The following is a 27905-nucleotide window of genomic DNA, read 5'->3' as shown; positions in this document are numbered from 1 at the left end:
CAGAACACAGCAACCAAGACTCTGTGTACTGTAATGCAATATTTTTCTTCATGATGTGGCCAGCTAATAAGATTGTTTGGTCCTGCAGGAAATGATAGATGGGAAAAAGCCCTCTTGGCCATTTCTATCACTTTTCTAAAAATTATGGTACAGCTGGACTCCCATTGGATCAACCATACAGATATCACTATATTTGTAATTCCTTCATGACTACCCTAAGAGACTCTGTAAATCCAAATTTCCCAAAAAAGGCTGAACGGATTTACACCCAATAATGACAGGCATGCTTTCATGGTAAAGTTCTAAATTCCTGCCAAATTTGGCATAATTCTGTTCAGCAGTGTTTTCTGTACTGCTTCTCAAAAATGACTATGGGAATTAACATTAAACAATTGTATTTCGGGACTGTTCTTTTTTGTCAGGCTCCACTAAATGGACCCTAAAACCTTCCAGTAAGGGCTTGGGGTAGTCAAACATTTTTTGGAAAGTTTTGTGATGTTTAATGAAATAGCACCATAATTAATAGCAAACATTGGAACTCTGACCGAAGTATTATTCCACAGTGGCACCCACCACTGTGTAACACCCCCTCCCCTGTTTAAAGACCATTGGGCCCTGGGGGCAGTAGGGCCAAATCAGCTCAAGGAGGGGGCCACATGCCCCTTCACAAAATTACTTAATCGAGTCCCAGGGGATTGAGTCCCCAGGGTGGAAACTGGCTCAGGGAGGGGCATGTTGCCCCCCTGCCTTTATTAATTACATGGCTTTTGGGAATGGGGTCCCCGGGGCCTAAAAAGGGCCTTGGGGAGTGGAGCCGCACGTACCCCTTGGTCCCCACAGCCTCATAAAGCTTGAGCAATGGGGTCATGCATCCACCTCCCGTTTATAATGTAATGAAGTTTTGGGATAGGGTCCACAGGGCCTAATAAGGCTTGGGAGGTGGAGGCCATGTGGCCCTCCTCCCCCTTTTAAAAAACACTCAGCCATGGAGAATGGGTAACCTGGGCTAAAGGAGGCTCAGGAAGGGGGGCCACAAGACACTCCTTCGTTTTAAAAACAGACAGCCACAGGGTATATGGTCCCGGGGACTTGAGAATTTTCAGGGTGGGGGCCACACAGCCTTCCTTCCCTTTTAAAAAATGAACGGCTCTGTAGGATGGGGTCCCCAAGGCCTACTAAGGCTTGGGAGGTAGGCTGCGCATCCGCCTCCCTTATTTATTTGTGTTTGGCCACAGGGTCCCCATTTTATTGGACCTGGCCCCAGAATTGGGGACCCGAGGTCAATTAGGGGTTGGGGTGGGGACTGCACACCCTATCCTCTAATATATATGTTTTGCCCCAGGGGGTGCAGTCCCCAGGGCTCGAAGGTCAACCCTACGATGCGCACACCAAAGGCTGTGCGTGGTGTGGGGTTAGCAGCTTGCTGGGGGTTTCTCTACAGGGCCTGATGGCAGGCCAAGCCCTAGAAATTCACTGAAAAAAATAAAGGTTAAAGTAAAGTTATAGTTACGTCAGATAAATAGATCTTTTTTTTTTTTTTTTTACTTGTAAATTCATTGAAAACAACAAAGTTTAAAGTGACAGTATAGTTATAAGAATTCATCAGTGACAACATTAACGTTTTGAATTAAAACAAAATACATAAATTTGCCAGTTATGGTTAGCTGAGCTAAACTATAACTTGTGCCCTGCCATATACTGCTTTGAACCTCACATAATAAAGCACCCATGACATGTTCTATGACATAATTTATGATATTACTGATGACATCTCAAATGACATGATTCAGTGAGTGTGCTAGTTTGTTTTATGGTTTAAATAGCGGCGGGTGACTATGAAATTACTCTCCTACCTAATTTGTACAGCCTGTGTCCAGGTAATCGGTGTTAATGTTTACAAGATGCATGTGCTCCTAATGCACATTAGGTGTGTAAGTAGAACACATTATAAATCTTTGTATTGAAGAGTAACTCTGTGTGCGGGTGACAGTTGACACATTGTGTTCATTGTCTTCCACACATGCTCTTTTGTACTAAAGAAAAAGCTTCCAGAAGGTCAAAGATTCTACATACTAACAATTGTAAGTCACCTTGAGTTATTAGACAGAAGTGTCTCAGTATGACAATTGCTACTTAACATAGAAGGCTGTCAGAAGGTGGGCTATCTGTAAAGTTTTCTCCACAGTATGAAGGCTGCAGGTAGTATGATCTTTACCATCTTCAGACCTTGGTTATTTTAATGGACTAGTGGTTCTTTGGACACTTTTTTATAGAGTCTACACTATTCTTGGGACAAACCTTTTAATATGCTGTTGTGTATGTCTCACAAGAGTTTCACTGTCTGCAAACAATACCCACTTTTCTACTTATATCCACTTCATTTCTCAGTGTAGGTTCAATGACTGTCAAGGGATTGAAACAGATAAAAACTGTCTGTAGTAGGGCATTAGTTATGAAATAGGGCTTTAGTATCTGGAGGAACTTGGTTTTCTAGGAACAGATGTGTACGGATTGAACAGTGTGAAGGAAAGGTTACCCTTTCATCTGTGGTTTATAGTTAACATGAACTCAGCTACCCATGAAGTGTACGGTGTGGGGCTTATGGTATATGGTACAGGGCGTACTGTATATGGTATAGGGTCAATGTTGCAAACAGCACAAGCTTGTTGGGCCTGTGGGGGTTGAATGTTTGATACCAGTAATAATGTTTCATATTATTCTGAGCTATTTTCCACCCACTTTTATTGCTCTAACGCTATACCCTTTTATACTGGAATTTTATACAGCAAAAGAAGCTTGGATGATATAATCAGTGATATTATCAGTGATATCATCAATGAAGTCATTTGAGATGTCATCAGTGATGTCATACATGATGTCACAGAATGAGTGATGTAATATTCAAGGTCATAAGCCATGCATGACGGTAATGCACGTTATAGTTAGCTCTGTTAACTGTTTTTTTTTTACATTTATTTCGTACTGTTAATGTTGTCACTGACATAGTCACCTAACTATAACATTACTTTAACCTTTGTTTTATTTTAGTTTTTTTTAAGGTAAAGTAATATTTTATTACCATTCTTGAAGCAAACCCCGCGTCACGCCTGTTCTTCGGCCCTGTGTGATGAGAGTTTGTCACGTGGCCTTATGTTTTGTAAAGGGGAGGAAGCCACCTGAATCCCCTCCCTGAGCCTTATTAGGCCCTGGAGATCCCATATCCAAGTCCTTTTTAAAAAAAAAAAAAGCAGAGGAGAAGCAAGAGCCCCTCTCCCCAAGCCATATTGGGATCTGAAGGCCTTTTGTTTTATAAAAGGGAGGGGTACCGTATGGCTCTCTTCCTGACCCTCATTAGGTCTTGGGACCGCATCTCCAATGGCCTTATGTTTTTTTAAATAGGCGGGGGATCAAGTTGCCCCATCTCCCCGAGCCTTAATAGGCCCTAGTAACCCCATCTTCCATGGCTGTTTTTTTTTTTTTAAAGAAAGGGTCCACGCACCCCAATCCCCTTCCTGAGCCTTTAAAAGGCCCAGGGGACCCCATAGCTAGTTATTTTTTAAAGGGGAGGAGGGCCATGTTGCCCCTTTCCCAAGGGCCTTATGCATTTTCAAGGGCATGGGAGCCCGTGGCCCTCCTCCTTGAGCCCTATTCAGCCCTGAGGACCTCATCCCTTGACGTCTCTTTTTGAAGGGGACAGGGCACGGGGTTCCCTCTCCAAGCCAATATAGGCCCCGGAGAGCCCCCATGTGGGGCCAATTCTTACATAAAAGGGGAGAGAGGCCATGCAACCCCCTCAAAGCCGTTTTTGTTTTTTTCTTTGAGGGGAGGGGACCACGTGGACCTCCTGCCCAAGCTTTATTAGGCCCTGAGTACCCCATCTGTTAGGGTCTTTTTAATGAAAAAGGGAGGGGGAACAGGTGCCCCCCTCCCGAGCCATATTAAGCACTGAAGATCCATACCCCATGGCAAAGTGTTTTACTAAAGAGGAGGAGGGCCATGTGGCCCCACTCCCTGAGTCTTGTTAGGCGAGGAGATCACATCTCCCAGGGTCTTTTTTTTTTATTAAAGGGGAGGGGGCTGCATTGCCCCCTCCCTAAGCCTTGTTATGGCCAGGGGACACACCCTCCAGGGCCACTAGTGAAAATAAAGGACAGGTGGCCACACAGCCCCTCTTCCTAATGCCCTGTTAGGCCCTGGAGGGCCCATCCCAAGGGCCTCTAGTAAAAATAAATGGGAGGGAGGCTGTGTGGCCTCCCTTTCCGAGCCTTGTTAGGATCTGGAGGGTCCATCCTCTACAGTCACTGGTAAAAATAAAGGGTTGGGTGCATGGCCCCTCTCCCTGAGCTGTTATCGGCCCCGGGGACCTCATCCCCTGGATCCCACACCATGAAAGGTAGGTGCTGTGGTGCCCACCAAGGGCACCCACTGTACACTTGTTACGGCTAGAGAGGCAGACCCAGGACCCCACATCCCCAGTCGGCTCCCCTTATGGCAGGGGCGAAAGTTATAATTAGTGCTGCTAACTATAACTGCTGAATTTCTATGTTTTTTTAGTTCAAAATGGTAACATTGTCACTGAGAAATTCATCTATCTATAACATTACTTTAAACTTTGGTGTTTTCAGTGAATTACTATGTTGTTGTTTTTTTTATGAAAACAGATATTTTTATTACACCTAACTATAATTCTACTTTAATCTTTAGTTTTTCTGTGAATTTCTAGGTATTTTTAAAGTAAATTAATTATTTTTGTGAGTGTATGCATGTTAGAATGATTTTATAATGTATGCTGTGCTCAGAAATTATTTTGTAAAAACATTTTTATATTGTAACAGAACAGGATATGGTTTGCAGTTTGTAAAATCTTTCTAAAATATGTGTCAATATTAAACAGATAACATTCACTATTTCAATAGAAAGCGTGTATTGGCTTAGTTATTGTAACTTTGATATTGAAACATGCAATCCATTTTTGAGGTGTCATTAGTTTAGCGAGAAACTCGTGAGACGCTCCTGGGAAACTCATGATATCATAATGTTCTAAATTTCATTGTAATCTATTGTATACAGTTCTTTACCATGTTTTCAATTATTATTTAATGCTAACCTACAATAGAGCAGTGAATAAAAGATGATTGGATTGCTTTTTTTTTTTTAAAGTGAGATCTTTCATGATACGCGCAAGGGAGCCGGATCCACAATCCCTTGTGTGAACTCTGAGGGGGCTGTACTTCCTGTTTGGCTCTCGTGAATCACTCACAAGATCTTACATTTAGAGTTAAATTAATTACAGTGTTTCAGTGTAATTGTGAACAAAAGAGAAGATCAGGCATGCTGATTAAGGTAGAAAAATGAATTATCTATTGTTCCATAGAAGATATATAAAGGAAGTATTGTTGTACACGCTTGCAAAACACTCACAGGAGGTCCAGGAGAGGAAGCACACCCTAAGGAAGGATTGTGATTGGTGCATATGCATGTCTTCATTTAGAAGAAGAATCGTGTCAATGGACTTGCCTCTCTTGACAGACACTCTCCCATATGATCGTTTAGCGTAATAAGTTGTGTGTATGGACTGTTCTCTCCTTCCAGAACTCTCTCTCAGATGATGGGTGTGCATAGTAGGGTGTGTGGAGAGAGACTGTCCTCTCTGCTGAGATCTCTCTCAGATGAAAGGTGCACTTAATAGTGAGAGCAGAGGGACTGCCCTTTCCTGTTAGACATCTCCCTCAGAGGACAGGTGTGCGTATTAGTTTGTGTACATGGACTGCCCTCTCCTGTCAGACTTTCACTCAGATCAGATGACGGGTTAGCGTAGTAAGGTGTGTGCATCGACTGGCCTATCCTTTCAGACCTCTCTCTCAGATGACGAGTGTGTGCAGTAGGCTGTGTGGAGAGAGACTGACCTCTCCACTGAGACCTCTCTCTTGGATGACAGGTGAATGTAATAGTGAGTGCAGAGGGACTGCCCATTTGTGTTAGACATCTCTGTCTCAGATGTAGGGTGTGCATATTAAGGTGTGTACATGGACAGCCATCTCCTGTCAGACTTCTATCTCAGATGATGGATTAACGTAGTATGGTGTGTATTTGGACTAGCCACTCCTTTTAGACCTCCCTCTTAGATGGCGGGTGTGCAAAGTGAGCTGTGTGGAGAGGCTCTCCTCTCTGCTGAGACCTCTTTCTTGAATGAAAGGTGTGCATTGCAATGCTCTGTCTAGGGACTGCCCTCCCACCTAACATTCCTCTCTCTAATAATGAGTGCGCATAGTATGTGCGGAAGAGCCTGTACTGTACTCACAACTCTTACCAAGCAGAAAGGCATAAAGTGTGGGCACTGATAAAGTCCATCTCCAGCAAGAAGCTTTCCCACAGTATCATGTGTGCATACTACAGTATATTCAAAGATCACCACCTTTATACTTTTCACGATTCAACAAGAATCTTTAAAGATAGTAAAAAAACAATTAAATAAGAATTAACCATGTACTCATCATAGTGCCTATCTCTTACACACTTCCTCTCAAAAACAAGGACCACATTATCCATTCCTACTAAAGTGTAGTGAGAACACCTCTGTCATTTTTACTATTCACAATCCCATGAGAGTCCTGCAAGATCATAAAAATGTGTTAAAAACAATATATATTTATTATGTTCACAATTGTTATCCCTTCAACACCTCCTCTCTAAATCTAGGGGAACAGCATGCCTTTCTACTGCCCCCTTATATAGCTTTTTTAGTTCATTTCCAATTCCAACACCTCCAGTTTTTCACAGTAAACAGTTATGGCAGCCATTTAATTTCTAACATTCCTACGGCCAGCCAATCAGAGCGCATGCTCGCAAGAGTGAAGTCTCGTGGTAGAAATAGGCCCCTTGATCAATCACAGTGCTCAATTTTAGATTTTGCGCTTTCGCAGTAGTCTCGCTGGACTCTTGCAAGCCCAACTGACAAATTATACAAATATTTTTCTCTCTTAATTTCTCAAAAACGACTGAATGTATTTACACCAAATCACAAAAAGCACAATCTGAGGAACAAAATCTAGCTTTCTGATGAACTGTGTGTAATTCCTTTCAGCAGTTTTTGTTAAACTTTGCTTAAAGAAGTCTTTGGAAAATGCATGGATATTTTAGATTTTGGGACCCCTCTTTTTTCTAGGCCTCCGCTTGACAGATCACCCCAAACCTTTCCAAGAAGGAGCTGAGGTGTTTTTGTTTCTTTTGGAAGTTTTGTGAAGATTCTGGGGATAAAGTTATTAGCAAAGCAAAAAAGGCACTCTCTATGGAAAAGTACACCTAACTATAACTGCTTAGTGGCTATTTTTGCCAGGGTCCACTGTCTGGCTCCTCACATCCGGCCTTCCCTCTTTTGTTGCCATCCACTGAGGTCAATTGTCAAAGGCCTTCCATGGACTCATGAAAAACTTGAGGGGGCAGCGCAGCTCCCCCAGGGCCTGCTCAAATCGCCTTCTGGCCTAGTAAGAGAAGAGGCTCCCCAGTCAGACTTTAGTAGCAATTTACTCATTGAAACTGTCCAAAAAGGCCACAATGGCCAGTCAAAACTGCTGGCAGCTGACCCTCTAGAGCCAGCCATCAGGCCCATCCCTGCACCCTCTTCAATCTGACCCCAGTAGTCAGTAACATAAAACAGTAATTAATATAAAAATAAGCTGATATCTGGCAAGAAATTTAGTTCATCTAATAATAATGAAGACTGTTTGCAGTTTATTTTCTTTAAAGAAGCAGCTGAAGTTTTAGGACGAAATGCAATTACTTATTAAAATGAAAAGAAGTGTGAGCAAAAGTATTGCAGTCTTTTATTGTGACCAATAACTGCTTATGGACGCAAAAAACATTTCCAACAAACATAAAAAGTTAGTATCTGGAGGCACTGGTAGGGTATTTTGATAAAACTACAAGTTTTTGTTTGGTACGATATTAGGAGAAACATTAGTATTCACTGAAATAGAAGGGTGACGTTTTAGGGCAAATATGCACATTTTCCAAATATTTTAAGTTGATATTTGGGGGGAAAGTCATTTTGAAGTAGGGACACATAATGTGGTTATTCTTATAAACTTTACTTCATGCGTTCTGGCCTTTTCATGTTGCTAGGTATGTGATCTCATAGTTCATGTGGGGGCCTTTAAGAGTTCTTTTGTTTTATCGCCTTATAAACACTCCACATAACACTTCTGCTGTCTGACCCAGAAACCTGTATGATAAGAGATTCTAACCTAAGGGATACATCTGCTGTTTGAACCCACAAGTTCTCAGTACGATGAACCTCAGCCCTGCTGTGTGTGTCTGCAAGATTCGTCTATCCTGGAGGACAGCTCTGTATTCCTAGATTGTAGGATCTCTATAACTTTTCATTTTGCCACTTTGCCCCTCAATTATTATATTTGACTACTAATTTAATAAAGAGGAGCTGAATTTGAAAGTAGTGAATGTGGCACGTTTGATACATTTTGGAATATCATAGTTAGTTAAAATTTGCACTTTTTTTATTTTCAGGCAAAAACCCGTGGCTATTAATAACAGTGAACAAAGGTTTATAGGCTTTAGCACTGGTAAATGATGTTTTCAAGGCTTTGAAGGTTTCATACATTTCACAAAGAATATACGGTTTATAAAAAACAGCCTCTAGGGGAAAATCATGCGTTTGTGTTGAGCGTTCATCCATATCAGATCGTTTTACATGCAGTAATTTTGTTAGTCTGTTTAACACCCTCCCCCCTTAATCCCACTTTTCAAACGTCCTTTCTAGCTGCAACCGACTCTTGAACTATCGTTCCCTAACTCCTTTAAATGAAACTATAACAAACTGTGTCTGTGCGCATGTTCTTTGTCATAGACTTTTGTCCTGTCTGTGAAGTGAAGAAACAACAATTGTCTTGATATACAAACCGAAAACCAAACTATAAAATAGGGAGCAAGTGGTGTCTCCTTCGAATGTAGTATTTACCACTTTCCATGCAGGGCCGGATTGGGGACCAACTCCATCTCCCCCCCTCCCCCCGCTCTCTCTCACACCCCTCCGTCTCTTTCCAGTCTCCCGCCAGCTGTAATTACCTAGAGAGGCTGGTGATGGTGACAGAGACACCAGTAGGGCCCTCTGCCCTCAAAAACCGACCTCCGGTGGCACGAGACACGGGAAATGCCAAATGTTGGAATAAATGGGCAGTCTGGGTCAGCTACTAAACCAGGTCCTGTAGTTTTAACTTCAAATATAATCTTCAACTTTTTCCACTTTGCAAATTGTCGTTCTGGTCCCGACAGGGTCATAGCGTTGCAAGTTGCTTTCAAGCTGCTTGTATGTATCAAACAATTGCTTTTATATTTTTTATTCCATTCATGAATACCGAACAGCATGTAAACGTTTCTAATAATGTTTCTGGAGCACACATCTGAAATGGTTTTGGACAGCTTCTTCTAACAGCATCCAAAGTACCACTACCCATTAAGGGTGCCTTGGGCCTCGCAATAGCTAAAAAACAACATATAAATGCTGATACGAGGGAATGCGGATATCTTTTTAGAAGAGTCGTATGGAGAACTGGCTAGTAGGCAACTCAGCAGTGCCAGATGGGCTGGCCAAACAGGTCAGCGTATGGGCTAGTTTTGTTTTATGATTTGTGGGCAGTCGCAGCCCGCTTTGCTCGAATGGAGCAGGGTGGGTGCGACACGCGGGGGGGGCACCTAAAATTTAATAAAATGAAGTTTAAAAAATGAAACACTTACCTTTTTGGCGTGGTCCCGTGCCGCGCTCCTCTTCCCTGCTAGCTGCTCAAAGCAATGTCAGGATTGGCTGGGAGGCCCCTGGCTGGGGCCTCCCAGCCAGACTGGGAGCCTGTGCAGGATCTCTCCAGCCCAGGAACAGTGTTGCTGGGCTGGAGAGAGCCTACAGCGCATGTGTGTTTGGCCGGCCCAAGACCACCGGCCAAACACACATGCGCTCTGAGGGGGAGTGCTCAGACATCCCCATGTACTCCCCCTCAGAGCACGTCACCCACACGGCCCCACCCTTTTACAAGGAAACGATAACAAACACTGCTATCATTTCCTTGTAAAGGTTTTGCAGCTGCCGCTGCTGGCAGGGGTGCGACGCTCCTCCACACGCATAGAGGAGCCACCCCTGTTTGTGGGTCTGCCTTATTGTCTGCTAGGCTCACTTTTAATCTTGATTTGCCAGATTTTACCACAAACCAGAGATTTAAGAGGAGCATTAACCTTGGCCCGGCCGTATTTGGACACAGAAACAGAAATTAATACAGGTTCCTATCAGGCAATACATTCCGGACCACTGGAATTATGAGGCAGTGGAGGGCCAAATTATGAAGCAAAATTGAGTAAATTATGCAGCTTAATGTGGCACATTTTATGATAGAATTACACCATTATTTTGAAATGTGTACAATTGTTACCACTGGGTGTGCATTGGTTGCACCTCATTTGTTCAGTTTAGGACTCAAGTATAGCAATAAAAAACAGAAAGGTGATCAGTCAAGCTTTGCAAAGGGCCTTGCGCTGCGCAGCAACATTTGTCACTGCTCTATTGGTAACTTGTCAACCGTCTACGCTAGAAACTATTTTTTTGTTCAAATCTACAGGCTATGCAGCAGGTGGTGGATCGTGTGGCAAATGTATAATTATGCGTATAGCACATAGCCGCACAATCGCATAGTTTCAGTGGCCATGCATATATTCATGTCTAACTGTTAAGGTAATCCATGTCAGCGTAACAGTCAGTAAGTAACAGTAAGTTCCTGTTTTTTTGGATTCCTTAAGAGTGTTTACTTTTTGCAGCACAATGTGTTTCTGTAGCTTGGTGTGCAGCATACTTCTGTTGTGAAGTGGGAACTGTGAGCCGAGTCATCTCTAGGCCTCTGTGTAACTTCAGGAGATCTCTGAAAAAGAGGCTGAAGGCAGTGAGAGTTTCTCACAGTGTCTGACAATGGGTCATAAAGGGGTTCAGAGCAGTGTCGGCTGGTAATTTTAGAAGGGAGGGGGTGGGCGGGAAGCACACTCACACTCAGTCATTCACGCATGCACGCACATCCATTCACAACACTCATCAACAATAAAACATACATGCACGCACCAAACATTCATTTAAAAAATAAAGACACACTTACCTTCAGCTCAGAGGTGCCAGGAGGGTTGGGACTGCTGCCTTCCCTCTCTGGCTGACCTTAGGTCAGTCAATGAGGGAAGGCAGCAGTCTCAACTTCGTCACAGAGTGAGATGGTGTCAGTGAGACTTCTGACCCCTCACCCCTGACGAAGTGTCACTGATTGACACTCGCCCTGTGCACTTCAGGACTTAAACCTGAAGTGCTCAGGGCGAAGTGGAGAAGGGCCTCGAGGCACCTTTGCTGACCTGAGGAGGTCACACCCATAGGAGCTGTGACCTCTTCAGCCCAGCACAGTTCAGCTCAGGCAGCCAGGAGCCTGTGCAAATCGCACATGTCTCACTCCTGGCTGCCTGGTCTGAACATGAATAGTGTCTGTCAGGCTGACCTTTGCTCGGCCTGACAGACACTCTTCATGAGGGACAAAAGGTGGGGGGGCAAGGCCCCTTCGTCCTAAAGAACAGGCAGCGGCTGGTTCAGAGTACATGCTCATCTAATCTTTGGCCTCTCTCTGCAGAGTGCACAGAGCATTATTCATGTGTGACAGTTGTAACTGTGATTCTATGCGAAAGTGTGTGAAGGAGGTACACAGCTGTTAAAATATTGACAGGTGGAAAGTAAAAGATAATGTAGTGCTCACATGTGAGCAGGGGTGCTGTGTGTGTAGGGGTTGGTCAAGTGACAGAGATGCAAGGATGTGCAATCAGGAAAGAGTAAAAACAGTGTGCTGAGAAGTAAAGAGATAAGGTATGAAATATGAAGATGGAGGATTTCAGAAACATGGGGAGAAAAAGAGCCTACATGTCTTAAAGAGAGACTGCAGAGGAAAGTTTTGTGAAGGATAGAATGGGAGTTCTTCTAAAAAAATGATTTAAAAATCTCAGTATATAGTGAGTAGAGAAGGGGATATTATTTTTTGTTTACAGTATGCAAGGGGAAGAAATTATAATAGAGAGTAGCATCTGTAAAAAAATATATATATATATATATCTTTTATGGAATCTTCCACATGGGGTAGGGCAAATTATCCTGTTATTAAAGCTAGATCTGCTTCTGCTTTAAGCTGAGACAGGACCATTGGAAAGCATACCAAGGGATGAGAGGTTTGTGATCCTTATTTGAACTATGTTTACAACTTAAACCATGTGATTTTTGTATGTCCATCCCTTTATTTTGCATGTCGCCACTTTCTGAGACTGTTCTTTTTGAAGTATAATATAACTTCTGCATCTGAGGCTCAGCAATGGTTATCTGCTCCCCAACTGAAAAGTTCAGCACAAACATTTTTACATGTTTGGAAAGTTTTCCAAATGTGTTTTGATTTTGTAAGTGTATGTGTAATTATACACTGTTTCTTCCCGAACTGCAGAGGATAACATATGTTACTATGTAATTGAATGTACAATAAGCATTTCACCTGCCATGTGCTAAGTTGGATGCTCGATAGATGTAATGAGTCGCACTGCTTACACGTTGCCTAATTGGCACTAATCTGTTCATTTGCACGTCTTTTTTTGTGTGTTCTAATATAGAGTGTCATGTATTTTGTATTGTCTAGAGTACAGAACTGTACTGTTTTAATTGACGTCCTTGTGGATTTGCACTATATCTAATCTTGGCACTTTATAGTAGAATATTTTATTTTGCATTGATATTGTGTGTTGACACTCAATGAGGTTGAACAAATTAGAAAAAGGAACCCCAGCCAACCTTACTTATTATTACCTACTTAATGTTCTAATGACAATAGCTCAGACAATATAATGTGTCTTCATATCCTCATCTTTTCTATAAAATTGAATAACATTACATCATTATAGCAATATTATTCATTTATGTGTAGATAATAGCTGGTTCTACATAGAATCAAACCCCTTTAGAACCACATGACTCATATCACAACATTCAGTAACACACATTTTCTTACTTTAATGCACACCTCAATCTTACTCCTCTTGCATCCCTGCATAATTCTATAGTATGATTGTCACCTCATCAATTCCTGAATGAAATACCATCTAATCATACTTTATACATTTACATATGAACAATTGACTCATTAACATTTACAAAACAATTTTTTGTTTCATCTATTGCTTGATTCATAATACAGTCTTCTGTTGATGTTCTTTCAATTGTATGATATTGTTTCTTTCAATATTGTGGCTTATATAATATTCTTCAATGTTGTGGCTCAATAAGGTTGTACATATCCTCTGTGATGGAGTTTTGTACAAGTTATGTTATTTACACAGAGTTGGGCCATTAGAATGCTACACTTATGGATTCATGTATGTTAATTTTGGATGGATGAAATAATTTATCAATGTTAGTGTTAAGAATTATCTTTTAATTGTTTTCTTGTGAATGATTTAATCACCTCTGCATGAAGATAAGAGTGTATTGCTGATTTTTTATGTGTATTTCTGCTGAGTTCCATAACATAAATAAAATTGAATGATCTGAATTGAATTGAGAATGGAAGTGATTGTGCAACTTCAAAGACCTCTATCCCTTTCACATACCTTAGTAATGTTTAAGTTACAGTCTCATGTTTTCAGATTTGGAACATTTTCAATTCTAATTATTCAAAACAAAATCATTGTTCTTACTCATTTAGCTGATACAGCTAACAAGCTTTGGCAAGGCGGCCAAGAGGTTAGCTAGTGTCAGGGGCATGTGTGTTACTGTGTGATATGGTTGGATGAAATAGCAGACATCTCAAAGACACAACATTCTGCTTGTGCCCTCTTTTACTCCCACTTAAAATCGCCACAAAAATTGTCTGCGGCAAGTGCAAATGCATACAGTCTCCCATACCTTGCAAAACACCTATACAGTTTGTATGTATAGCTTTAAAGCTGCCCCAATTTGTAATTGTGCTGCACCTGTTTAGCTATTTGATTTGCTAATGGGGCAATTTTCATTTCGGTTCTCTGGCATAGTTCTCATCCCTTCCCAACAAGGGACTATGCTCAATTCTTAACCAAAAGAGATTCCAACAGGAACATCGCCTCGTGCTTTTTCCAACCTCACTATGAGACACCTCATCCAGGGATTTGACAAGAAAGTTATTGTTTATAAGCCCATGACATCATCACTTTTAAACCATGCAACTCCACATTTCAGAAACAGAGGCCATTATTAGGCTACTTTATCAAGTAAGGTTAAAACACACACTACTGTCAACACTTTGTCATTGGCATTTATTAATTCAAAGAACCAATCGGGTGGCTAATCTTCCAAGAATTGTACCTGAATCAAAACTGCGGCAAAGGCCTTTATTCTGCAGCTGCCAAGAAATTCCCATCACATTTGAGCACGTAATCATTTGAATATGAGGGGAACGGACCTCCCCAAAAGGTAAGATCCGTGATTCCCAGGATGGTCAAGCAGAGCTGGGTTGGTCTTTTGGAGGATCGTATGTGGCTACCTCTGTCCCTGACTGGCAGGTAATTCAGACGCACTGGCTTTTTGTGAAAATTGGAAGCCCTAATAACCAGTCGGCCTGTAATAAGTCGTTCTCCCAATCAGAAGCGTGACACATCATTGACCAATGCAAAGAGAATATGATGACACAGGCTCAAACTACAATTGCGACCATAATCAATGATTTGCAATCAGGCTAATGAGGAAATTGACCACTGAGCCAACTAGAACGTTTATGTTCTAATGATGCCTCTCGCAATCCAATCCATGACACTTATTGACCATTAATTGCTTAAAAAGCATGACTCGTCAATGCTGCTGCATATTTATGTTGCATTTCAAACCTTGATCCATCGACGACAATAACCAGACCAAAGTGACTGACGCAGATTGCCATTAACTGATCCCTAGAGACCCTCCTTCAATTGCAAGCTTCCTAACTTCAGTCAGAAACAGCAGAGTGTACTTACCGATGCGCAATGAGCTGGGGCTGCCTGAGATCTTCATTAGCCACAGCAGCAGCAGCACCAGAGGCGCCAGGACCGGGGGCATTTTCTATGAATCCTCATGGAGCCCTCTGGTGATCTGGGCATGACATAACTTTCTGAAAAAAGAGAGAGACAGGATTCCTACATTAGTGGAAATCTACACCTATTCCAGACCCAAGGAAAGGCGAGAACATGTCAGAGCTGTCTTAAAATGGCCCCCATCTCTATCAGCACCACTCTTTGTTGACCATTTGAACTGATGACTGATTCATCAATCTTGTTCCCTGATTGGCTTGGGCTCTTTATTCTCCTCCTCCTTGATTTAACTCATTCTGGCAGAGAGAGCATTTCCTCTAACTATCTCCTGGTGACCCCTTCCTCCTCCTGCAACTTCTCCCTCTATTCCACAAATACAACCCACATTTAGCATTTTCCCAGTGGCAAAAATGTTCCTCCACTTAAAAAATGCATCTGTCCCTTTCCTGGTGAATTCTTCCCTCTCACCACCTAATCAGATAACCCTCTCTCATTGGCAGAGAGGTATTCTTTGGATCAATCCCTCTCTCTATCCCATCAACCATTTTCCCCATTAACCGCTTCTTCTCTTTCATACATCCCTTTGTTTCCACATCAGTATCTGCTTATGCTTAACACTTCCACTGTTCTGTCAATACCTCCTCTCTCACAGTCCCCATTCTATCCCCCAATCAGCTAAGTTTCCTTTGCATTTATTACCCCCATCAACTCCTTCTTCTTATGACCACACCTTCGTCATCATCAGCAACCATTGCTCTCACCCATCCCACCTTTCCTCTAATCAATCAACATCTTCTCCGATCAACTCATCCCTCTCCTCATAAATCTCTTACTTTTTCTTGATCCACCCTTTCCTCACACCAGTTATTTGCATTTCCCAGTCAACCCCTTCCTTTCGCTATCGGTCTGTCGTCCCCTGGTACCATCACCTCTTGGTGCCCTGATGAGACCCCAAAGGAAATGCTTAAATTATATTAATGTCTGCATGTGTGGCCCAGTTTCTTTTCGACTCCCCACCTTTTCATATAATTTCCCTCACACCTTCATCTCTCCTGCTCAAAATACTGGTCTTTCATTGAAGCTTTGCTCACCTTTAAGCTAAAATTTAATCTATTACTCACACCTGTCAGTTGCAAGCTTTAATATCTGAAACATCTCTTCTTTCTTGGCTTTAGCTTTAACCAGACTCACAGTCCAGTTTTTTTTCATTGTTTTGTTTGTTGTTCTGGCTTTTAAATGTTGTATTAACTAACATCTTTCAGTTTGGTTATTTAACTGGTTCCCCTCACCCCCCAAGAACATTTGGGAAAAATGGCAAAAACTGTGCATTCTACAGCACATTTTCATTATACTTTCAATTGTATTCGCTTTTAAAGCATAGCAAACAATGAACTTACAGAGCACCAGGATTCAGCTGCCTTTATTGGGGCTCTTCAACGATTCCCTCACCATCACCTTCTAACAGTGACCCTTGTCTCTCTATAGTCCCTCGCTCACATGTATTTCATTGGTTTTATAGCTCCTCTCTTACCAGCGTAGGGTGTTGGAGCTCTTTACATCACACACACACACAGACAATAAATCATGCATGTGTAAATCAGTGTATAGAAAATGTTATATAGGATAAAAGGGACTACAAGGTGTATGATTCAAGGTGTGTGATTTCATCCATACTGGTGATAGGCATTTTTTTAAGAGTGCTTGGTCTGGGGAAGCATAAACTCAGGATTCAGAATGTAACATAGTGGTAACAAATAATTTTTAGCAAAATTAGGATATTCAAAGACTGGGGATAAAACATATCTTTCTAGCCTATACCATGCAGTTTGCATGTAGCTTTTTGATGGCGGTTCATAGCTCACTGTGCTAGATTGTGATTGTAATGTATGAACTGCACAGTGAAAAAAAGTATATCTATGGAAAAGCAATATCCCACTGAGCTATGCACATAAAATACTGCTCTGTAATCTGCATTGTACACATTTTTTTCAGCAGGCATATTAACCCTCTGCGCTACCTTAGATAAGTCAAAACTGCCACTAGACAGAACTCTCATTGCTCTGGTACATCAATCACCAGAGTTATCTTGGCACTTTTATTTTTACCTGAAAACTGTTGAATATAAAAGGAACCCTGCGGTACTTTTGCAACTGCTGAACTGGTACAAACCTGTCCCCCAGTAACAAAAGCACCATACTCTTCCAACCTTCCGGTAAAAATCTGATGCCAGGTATGGCCAGTCCAGCCTTGTTTGAAATAAGCTTGGGGAATACTTGTGATTTATTTTCACATGCGATATGTTAAAATCATATGAACTGTCTGTGTTTTACCCATATAGCACGTGGCTGGAAGTACGCATGAAAACTGCAAGCGAGGTATGCCATCGCCTTTACAAGGCATGTGCGGTACAATCTCAGTGAAACTGCCTGCACAGTTTTTAAAGTCACACAGTTAAAGTTGCTTACACAGCTCAAGCGTCTGTGGCATACATTCAGTTTTCACAATACATCATTTGCTTAAACCAAATTTCTTATAAACAAAAATTATGAGAAAAACATAACTGCAAGCAAAATTGAAATTATTTGAAGAACGTAATACGTAATAATCAGAAGACTTTTGAGATTACAGCTGCATGAAAAAAGTCCATGCAAAGGTTTAACACATTCTTTATGACACAAATGCATTTGTTAATGTCCATTGAAAGTCCAGAGCCATGGATACAAAAGGTATCATGGCAAGGTATTGTTATGTAAATCCCAATTGACAGAACTTTCAACAACCCTACCATCATATCTCATCGTCATACTGTTCTGGGCCATCAATCTGGGCCTGCTTCACAAAGGTAAACGTACACATTTATGTAAGTTCACTATTTTTGTGCTATTTGCAAACTACAAGTTAATAGTAAGTTTACGACTGCAGAGACTCCACAGCTGGGATAGAGAACTCCACGCATAAAAAGATAGGCCTGTCTTACACCACCCATCTGTGTCCCACCCATACCTCTATACCCATGCACCCTATTTCAACATCCCCTGTTAGGCCCTTAATAACTCATCTACACTTGCCTATTAATGTCCGACTCTGTGCCCTTTTCTGCCCTGCTCTGATATACTTAGTCTTCACCAACTTCTCCCATTTCCCCCTTTCAAGATCTCACCAGTCCTTCAGAGATGTTCTAGCCACAACTTTTCTAGTGTCCTTGCTCTCTGTTGGTGTCCTCTTACATGTTCTCTCCCTTTCACCACCGCTCAACTCCTGTGTGACTGTCTTTTAGCATTTCTCTATACTGACCAGTACTCCTCCCTACCCCTTGAGCCTTGCCCAACCACTCTATATAATCATGCTTCTCCTCTCCTAAGTGTTCCATCTGGTCATCCTGTACTGTTCTACCACTCTAGCCAAGCGTCGCGGGCCACTTTGTACTGTTTGCCCTTTTGGGCCACTCTGTAAACATGTTGTGTTCCCGTTGAGTGCCCAGCACTGTCCCTCAGGACTATCTCACTCCAGTCCCGATCTGTGTACCACCCAAATACAAAGTACTTCCTGTGGGTGCTTTTCCGACTTGTTCTGTTTTCACTCCATTGCCCCTCTGTAATATCCTGACTCACTCACCCGAGACCCTAACCGACTCTACTTGCAATTTGTAGCTCTGAAAAGCTCCTCAATGTGGTCTCAGTCACTTTTCCCTGAGAGTTCTGCTCCACATTAAGAAATGTCCCTCAGTGTAACATCCTGCCTGACCCCTGAGAACTGTTCTACTGCCAGCCCCTTTGACTCTCCCTGTTTACCTTCTTCACACTGGCATTACAATTCCCAAGCACTATAAGAGAGTCTTGCATTCAAACAGAGAACATTTTTGGGACTATGAGGAGAGATGGAAGTTACATCAATGTTTTAAATGGTTAGCCAAAAAGTCTGTTTTTGCCAATTAGGTGCCTAATTATTCATCAAGCTATGTACATCTATTCATGTAGTCAACATTGATCATGAGTTTAGTGGCCACTGCTGGAATCTGTGCATGGGAATGGGATAGGTCAGTTCAGCCCCACATCATTCTGATCCCAAACAAAGAAGTTCAATATCAGTTTTGATTGGCTACTAATTCTTGTTTACATAATTGTTCCACGCAAAGCTCTTTAGTAAAAGTGCCTTATACATAATATGTGTTGTTGTTTTATTGCTGTTGTTATTCACCTCTATGCTGTTCCCGTAATTTGATACTTATCTATCAACCACTAAGCCTTCCCATAAGCGTACATACTTTTCATCAAACTCTATCCTAACACATCAGCCTCTTTGTGTACCCAAGAACCTATGTTCCCTACCATTATATTCTCACAAACCTCCATTTTACTTCGCAATAGACAACAACAGACAAGAGAAGGCTATGGTATGGCATTGTCTCATCTCTCCCTCGGATACCCATCTTCTTCCGTTCTAGTCACTCATCATCCAATAGTCCCACATCACCTTCCCATGTTTCACAGAAACCTCTTCCACAACTTTCTTCCTCTTGCATCACCCTTCACCATGGATCTCCACCTTGGTCTTCTGTCTCTTTGTCTTCCTCGCTGTCAGACACCTTGTCAGTCATAGCCCTCTGCGATTCATTGCGAGTTACTTCACGGGGAAACCTCTCCTCTCACAGTAGTCCGCAGCCACTGAATGATTCTTAGCCCTCCCAAGTGCTCATTGGATCTTTCATAATGAGATTAGTATCTCACACCCTACTGCACATTTTCTGTATGCCAATGACGTCTACTAGATCTGTCACTCAGAAGGTCGTAAGCATGTGCAGTGTCCGCACGGTGGTACCTACTTGAGTATAACATCAAACCCTTCCTTCCCATGCACTTTCATAGCCATATCAAGCCCATTTTAAATTCATATCACGTTTCTCAGACTAGGTTTATCTAACTCTCTCCTTCTTCTTTTTCTTAAAGAGATTTTCAATTTCACAGTCAAATTCCCTAAAACAAAACACTCTGTATCACAAGGGCGATAATTGTTAAGAAACATAAATGCTCTAACAAGATTGTTTAAGGCTATTTCAGAAATACTCCGGGCTATAACATATTTGGTAATTTGAGACAGAAATTATATTGAAAACAAGCATTTGCAATACAATGGGTCTTGCGTTTGCTTGAGTTAAAGCTATTAGCGTTGTAAACTCCTAAACTGATTTTTCTTGCCACATAAACTGGAAAGTAAAACAGTTTCACATAAGCGAGCCGACTGCCGCCATGAGTGCAAAGCAGGCACATAAAAGGATCAGAAGTTTGCTAGCAGTAAAACGTATCAGCAAAAGTACAAATATCCATGTAACATGGTTGATGTCATACAAAGCGCTCTACTACTGCCCAGGGAGCTCACTCGGCCTACGAAATAAAATAAAAAAATTAGAGCAGAAACCATACGGAAAACATGGAGCCTTGTATGTTTTCAGTAGTTGGCCGGTGCGCTTGAGGAGGGCTAAACACCGGAAAAGGCATGACGTATGCATGCCTTTCACTAAATAAATCAAACTAATTTTAAAAGGCAAGCCCACGAACCAACCAAACTGATAGGCTTGACATGGGCGTGGTTAAAAGCCCAGAAAGAGATTATACGAGGGACGGAGCACTTTGCGCTCGACCCTAAAAACTACAAATTATTTTAGTACTCTCTTAAGAACTTGGCCTGTTGATAGATTCCTATAGGCGCAGTACACACATGGCCTGGGTGAAGAAAAACTAACTGCATACATTTCGATATTTCTGACATAGATCTAACATGGAAAGTCTGTTGCTCCCTCACAATATAACACTCTCCGTTGCGGTCAGTTGTGAAATCTCCTGACTCCTCCCCACTACCTGCAACTGTCTCCCTTTCTCTTTTGCTCTTCCTCCTTTTCGTCTTGCTGGCACCAGAATTATCTTCCCCACCACTTTTGTGTTTTTTTTCCCAGCGGAGCCGCAATTGGCCGCAAGCCCGGGAAGCAGCACCACAACGAGCTGTCTGCCAAGGCCCTGTTTTTCTTTTAAGTTCGTTTTTTTTTTTTTTTAATTTTCCAACAGCGATAAAATACGAAAAATACGAGATGCTATTTATCACGAACTGAGTAGAATCCATTGATTCCTGAACAACAATTACAGACATTGGCGCATCGTAGGATCTCAGAGGAACATAACGCTCGTGTTCTTCAGTTAGTTTTATAGGAGCGCTTATAGATTCTCAGCTAAGCGAACCAACGGCCTCAGGTTCTCGCTAACCCGCGGCCTTGATGCGATATCGATAGGTGAACAATGTGCCGGCATTAAATGCTCACAGCAGACAATGCGCGTCAAGGACCCATCCCGGGTGCTGTCCTTCAACCTGGCTCAAACAGAAAGCTCTCAAAGCGACTGCAGAGAAAGCTTCTATCTCGTTGTATTGAAAAAGCACTCGCATATTTATGACGCTTAGATAGCAAGCCTTAGATCATCAAATTCAGAGTGCACTTCAAGTGGGAGGCAATTCCGTACACAGGTGCGAGGACAGGAAATGATCTTCCTTTCTGCTTAAATTCATGCCTGATCATAAAAAGCAACTGATAAACCAATCTTCTGTAGGTTCAACCTATTAGGTTTTGACAATGACGCTTCCACCTCCTGATGTTACTTGTTATGGGTGTACTTGATTTGGATACGAATTACCCACCACTATTCCACATGAATCCAACCTGTTAATTTTGAATGCCACCACAGCCTAGCCCTTTGGCCTCCACCTCCTGTCCACCATTGGACATAGGCCCATTCTGTTATCCCTTTTGATAGCCTTCCTCCCTCGTTGCCACACGCCTTCCCTACTCGGTCTAAAAATGTTGATTAATGCCTGACAGGCATCAGGAATGACATTTTATTCTCCTATTTACCTGGTGAAGCAAGTTTAAACCCAGATCTAAAAAAATCCATATTACAAGGTAGTGGGCAAACTGAAAAAGCAGAAGTGAGATCCTCACCACACCTGCAACCTGAAGGGAACTGGATCATTCTCTAAGGAGAGGGGAGAAAAGTCAACTGGGGAAATGTGGAGGAGACAGGAACCTCACAGGGCTAACATATGGCATCCAATTATTGAGGTAGATCACTGTCCATCAATGAATGATGATGATCAATGAACAGTGCTTTGCCCTCCAATGTGCCTATTGGATCTCTCGCAACGAGGTTATTATCTGACTCTATGCCACAAATGTTTTCTACCTCTGAGTGTATCTGAGACTCTGCTACAAGTTTTCCTTACCTCAATGGGTCCTGTTAGTGCTTGCTATTTTGAAGGTTATAAATAATGTAACCTGCATTTCTTCAAACCAGTAAAACTGGAGTATATCTTCAGCTCCAAAAACATTAGTGTGACTCATCTGCACCCCCATAAACATCAGTCTATCAAACACCAATAACAACGTGAACATTAGTGTATAACACGCCATCACCACTATAAACATTAGTATGTTCGATATCTGCACCACTGTAAACACTGGTGCATAATATATGGGATGAAATACTACCGGTCGTACATTTTAAGGATATTGTAGGTCACAGAGGAGTTTTATGATCATATAGAGAAATGAGGCTAAAGTACGAGTTTCATTACAATGTCCTGGACCTCTGAAGTGACTTGCACTATCCTTTTAATGTACAGCAGAGGATATTTTGTTCCTTACAATACATGGTCACACCAGGAACCTTGCCACAAACTGTTTAAATTCTTAGTATCTTGCCAGTTAATGGTCATGTCATGCACAAAGAATTAAAGCAGAATCTGTTCTGCGAAATTAGACACTCTGCTTTGTCATTTTTGCCAAAAGATATTAGGCTCAGTTACGAGTGAATCAGATTAACCATTCGGTGTTGAAACATGTAGTTTTTCTATTTTTCCTTTAAAGACCTATAGTTTGAGGAAAAAATAAAATACTAGTAGGTAGCATACTTGTTTCTCCCTAAACACAAAATTATAATGTGCCTGCACCAAGATGGTAAACACCACAGGTCATCATGTTGGTGCAGTAACAGATATCGGCATGCAACATACTTGCCTCTTAATAAACGTCTGAGTATAAGGTGCTGCACCTCATCAAACATCACTGTGGAACATGTAATGACCGCTGTAAACCTCACTCTATGACATGCCTGTATCTACATAGGCAGCTCACATCATGGCTGTTCTCGCACAAGCAGAACACATGATGCCCTCACCTGTGTAAATATTAAAGTGCTGTATAAAACGTCTGTATCCTTACTATCCCGACTATTAAATGCTTGCACCCCTATAAATATCACACTATAATATCGCAGCACCATTATAAACATCAGAACAATATATAACATCCCTGAACCTCTGTAACTTGAGTTACAGGTATCTCTCTATAACATGCCTGCATCTCTCCAGACACCGAGGTACTTCAGGCCTGCACCTGCATAAACATCAGGGCATTCGGGTATTCAAGCAGAACATGCCTGCACTTCGTGAACATGCGCGACTCTAGCTATCTGGGAAGCACCACTATGGCAAACTCGCTTGCGATCCCAGGTATTTCAGTTAAGTCCAAGTTCCCCTTGGGTTGATCTTTGGAGGACCCTTTAATACATGGCTGGATATTCAGACTGTTCGAGAGGGAAGCATATGCAATGCCACCACTTGGGGCACCTGAGATACTGGATGGGCTATCATTTTAGTTTTGTCCTGATGAAGACCAGTGCTTAATTTGTGCTTCTTGTAACCGGTGCTAAGCACTTATTTTTTAGGGCAGGGGCTTATTTTTCTGCCTCAAGCATTTACTGCGAGCAAAAGACACATATGGGAAAGACGGAGGAAGAGAAACACGAAAAAGTGTCACAATGGGAGAAAGCAGAAAGCTGCAAGAGTGAGCTGAAGGGGCAGGGAGGGGCTTTAAATGGATTGAAAAGGCCCGAGATGGCTTCAGGATTATGCTGCCTCAGTATTCCATGTTCGCACATTTTATTGCAGCAGCCTCATGTTTATGAGGACGGCTTTGAGCACCGGCACGTTTTTATTTACAAATTAAGCACTGATGAAGACCCTAGTGGACGTTCCAAGTCAGGTACATTAAACAGAGTGTTGCAACGCTAACACTTTACTGAACGTATAACTTGGACTATTATCACCCAGTTAGGAGAAGGTGAATGCTAGTGGCCAACAATATTAGGGAGCTAACAAGTGGCTCATGGCCAAGTTTATATGAAGGCTTTGTAAATTCACATTATGTAATGTCAATTGATTTTTGTACGTAATAACGATCAGTGCCTGACCTATAGTAAAACACATAAATGTCTTTGAAATACCTCCGACAGAACCACACGTGATTAGACAGTGCACTTTGGTTAAACAGCAAAGCAAAACATGCCAGCACCTCTAGGAACGTTCGAGAATACCAGTAAAACATTCGAGCACCTCAGCCAACATCACACTAGTGTAATGGAAGCTGGCAGCTGTGTATACCTGTGTGTACCATGAGTCGACCTCTCTGCCCCTCGCCAACATGCTTCGACCTCCATAGGTATCTGCACTTTGTAAGCACAAGAGCGGAATGTAAAATGCCCGCTGTTCCATAAGCATTAAGAATAAAGCACGTTTGCTTTGTTTGTGGCTTTAAGGTGCACAAGCACAACTAATGACCATTTCAGGGCCTCTGGGCGACAACAAAAGGACAGAAAGAAAACAGCAGTTGAATTCAGAAAATGCAGTCAGTCTCAGCAGGAGAGCAGAAACTGCTCAAGACAAAAAGCGTTGGCTCACAATCTGTATTATGTTAAACAGTTCACCCCATGGCTCAAGTCTCTGCCATTCATGTGCTCTTACACGAACACTCTTATTAGCGAACACTCTTATTAGGGATATATAAAGCCAAATATACTTCATATTCAGTCATTAATTTGTGCTTGTTGTTTCCGGTATGGAGCACTGGCACTTATTTTTTAGGGCCGGAGCCTACTTTTCTGCCTCAAGCATTTACTGAGAGCAAAAGACACATATGGGAAAGATGGAGAAAGAGAAAAACGAAAAAGCGTCACAATAGGAGAAAGCAGAAAGCCGCAAGAGTGGGCTGAATGGGCAGGGAGTGGCTGTAAATGGATTGAGGAGGCCCGAGATGGCTTCAGGATTACGCTGCCTCAGTATTCCGTGTTCGCACATTTAATCGCAGCAGCCGCGTGTCTCAGAGGAGGGCTTTTGGCACCGGCACGTTTTTATTTACAAATTAAGACTGTTTACATTTCTAAATACATTTCCATCCATCGATTTCTATTCGCCTGCGAGTCGGTGACGACACGACTATGATCTTTGGTTTTTCTACATCCTCAGGTATTCCCGCTCTGCGGTGTTAGGTTTACCCGCAAGCAAGCAGCTCTCACCACATGGTAATACCGCACAGTCCCCGAGATCTTCCTGTTGACAGGTCAGCCTGGCGCACCCGGGGCCTGTTGTTTGGCTTCTCATAATAAACCACGTTCTTAATGCAAACGAGGCCTGCGAGGATCTTCGTGCTAATTGCGGTAAAAGCCCATTTCACATGAAAGTGTAATTCGATTTAAAACTCGGAAAGGGCACTCTTATTAAATAACCAGGCGAGACAGATTAGCTTTTTCAACGGACTCGCAGAGTAATTTGGCAAGGTGTCTCTTAAAGAGATTTTTAACATATTCCATTAAGGCACCAGACTTGCGGAAATGAACCCGGCCCCCGAGAGGCGGAGCCGGGGACATTCTTTATCTGGTCTGACATCCCTTTAGGGGCTCCTCGATCTCATGGCCGTGTTTCCTGGCTGGCACCTGTCACCGTTCACCGATACCCACGGAAGCTGCGTCTCTCCATTTTCGAACATTCGTATACATAATACATGGTATAAAGATCACGCATACGTATATTTTAATAATAAAGTATTTGTTTTAGATCACTTTGTATTGTCGAAATTGTAACTGTTGTAAACACAGATGTTAATTGCACTTTTATTCGTTTACTGGTATTCAATTTATTGACCCTATAAGTCCGAACGGCTGAGTTGGCCTTTGTTTGATTCAAACGAATGACTTGCAGAGCCACCAGAAGTCAGCGATGGTCAATTTAATTTCCGAGTCTGGTTCCTGAGTAAATATTAGAACATTGCAAGTGACAGAAAAATCAGTGACCAGGTGGAGGCAACAAGCAGATGACTATACAATGCCACGACAGTTCCTATGTATCACAACAATCTTTTACCTTATTGATGATTCTATTCAATTTCTCATAAGTGGTGTCTTTCCACCACCCACAGAGCTAGACCAGGCGTGAGCATCCCATCTAATTTCGGCTTTATCATTGAGATTCTTGAACTTGTATTTTTTTTTTTTATTAGGATATATACTACAATTCCCAGCATGCACAGAGGAAACAGGACTGGATGCTCCTCACGCGGGAATTCTTGAGAGATCTACTGCCTCGCCTATAAAGTATTTTATCACAGACTGAATGGGGTAGTAAACAGGTGACAGAAACTCTGTAACTAGAACCCACCCCTCCTCATTTAAAGTGATAGCGTCCTGCAGCACTGTTGGTTGGTGCACAGTTGACAGTTGTGTTGCAGCACGGAAGCAGTGATGGCATGCAGTGGGGATCCCTAGGACTGTGAAATCTTTGTTATGCCACACACTGTCGAAGAAGTAGACTTGGTCTGCCCAATGGCTGCTTCAGCATGACTGACTTATCTGCTGTCCCCTGTCTGTGGCATAGCTAGCATGAGGCGAGACAATGGGAGCTGCCCATCCGTTGTCTGCCAACTTTTAAAACATTTTGCTCGATACATCATGTAAGTATGAGAGGTTCTTGTTATTTTGAATGTGAGGTTGCAGAGGAGGGAGTATGGGTTCCCTCAAATCCAAGGATAGAGGAAACTGGAAGGTGGCTCCCGTCGCTATTCATTTGAAATCAATTATTACAAGGTTCAACGACAAAGGAGTATTTCACTTACATTCAGGTGGTAGAACACACCGGTAATAAGAAATTAAATTCAAAGAGTATATAAAACCAAAGAGGTACTGCAGGGCTTAGTTTATTGAGCATTTTAATGCTGAAATTCTTGTTGTTCCCAAGAGCACCAATAGTAATCTACACCAGAATTGTCTTGAAAGCATGTTGCATTGGACTTTGATATCCAGTTCATTCTAAACACATCTAAGCATGTCTGATTGTAGAAGAAATTTAAGTCACCTCTTAAAAAGACAAATGTCACTTGTCACACAGTTTGTTCAGGAGGGAAGGCTATGATTTCAACACAGGTATGGTGGTTCCAAATTTAACATATTAAGCTACATCTTCTGTTAGTATTACACACCTCACTTGATAGTAAGGTCTGCTCAAGTACCAGCCGAGACCCTGGGTCTCGCTCCCACTGGGGATGCTGTGCCCAACTGCATTAGAACCAACCTCACCTGTGTTAAACAGGTAACTTTATCACTAAGCTATCTGGACATCCAGACCATGAGACCTCTTGTTGAGACTCTAACCCTTAATAATACAGGAAGATAACAAACAGGTCTGGGAAAAATGAAGCCCTCTCAACCAATCTTGGTGGGGTCGCCCTCGGCTCAAAAGTATAAAAATGAGGATTATATATATAACTTAGCTTCAGTTCCCATGTCCTCACGGCCCCACTCACCCAATTCTATGGAAGGACAAACTAATTAATATTTGAATTTCTTTGGGACTATTCATGGCACTTCTAAAACCACAATACCCCAAAGACAGAAGTAGTGTTGATTTTTCAAACTCTGAAAACTATTATAATGCCTACGGATTAG

General features: G+C 42.1%; 1 protein-coding gene across 1 annotated transcript in view; it reads right to left on the bottom strand.

The window, feature by feature from the left end:
- Positions 1-27905, bottom strand: part of GRIK4 (glutamate ionotropic receptor kainate type subunit 4) — a 1066812-nt gene that overhangs the window by 739122 nt on the left and 299785 nt on the right. The window contains exon 2 of the mRNA XM_069224875.1: positions 15040-15173. Coding sequence (XP_069080976.1) covers positions 15040-15121 — 82 coding nt within the window. The 5' untranslated portion in view covers positions 15122-15173. The remainder of the gene's footprint in view (positions 1-15039; positions 15174-27905) is intronic.

This window comes from Pleurodeles waltl, chromosome 3_1 (genome assembly GCF_031143425.1).
Source record: "Pleurodeles waltl isolate 20211129_DDA chromosome 3_1, aPleWal1.hap1.20221129, whole genome shotgun sequence".
In the NCBI taxonomy this organism is placed as follows: Eukaryota; Metazoa; Chordata; class Amphibia; order Caudata; family Salamandridae; genus Pleurodeles; species Pleurodeles waltl.
This window is presented reverse-complemented; position numbering and strand designations above follow the sequence as displayed.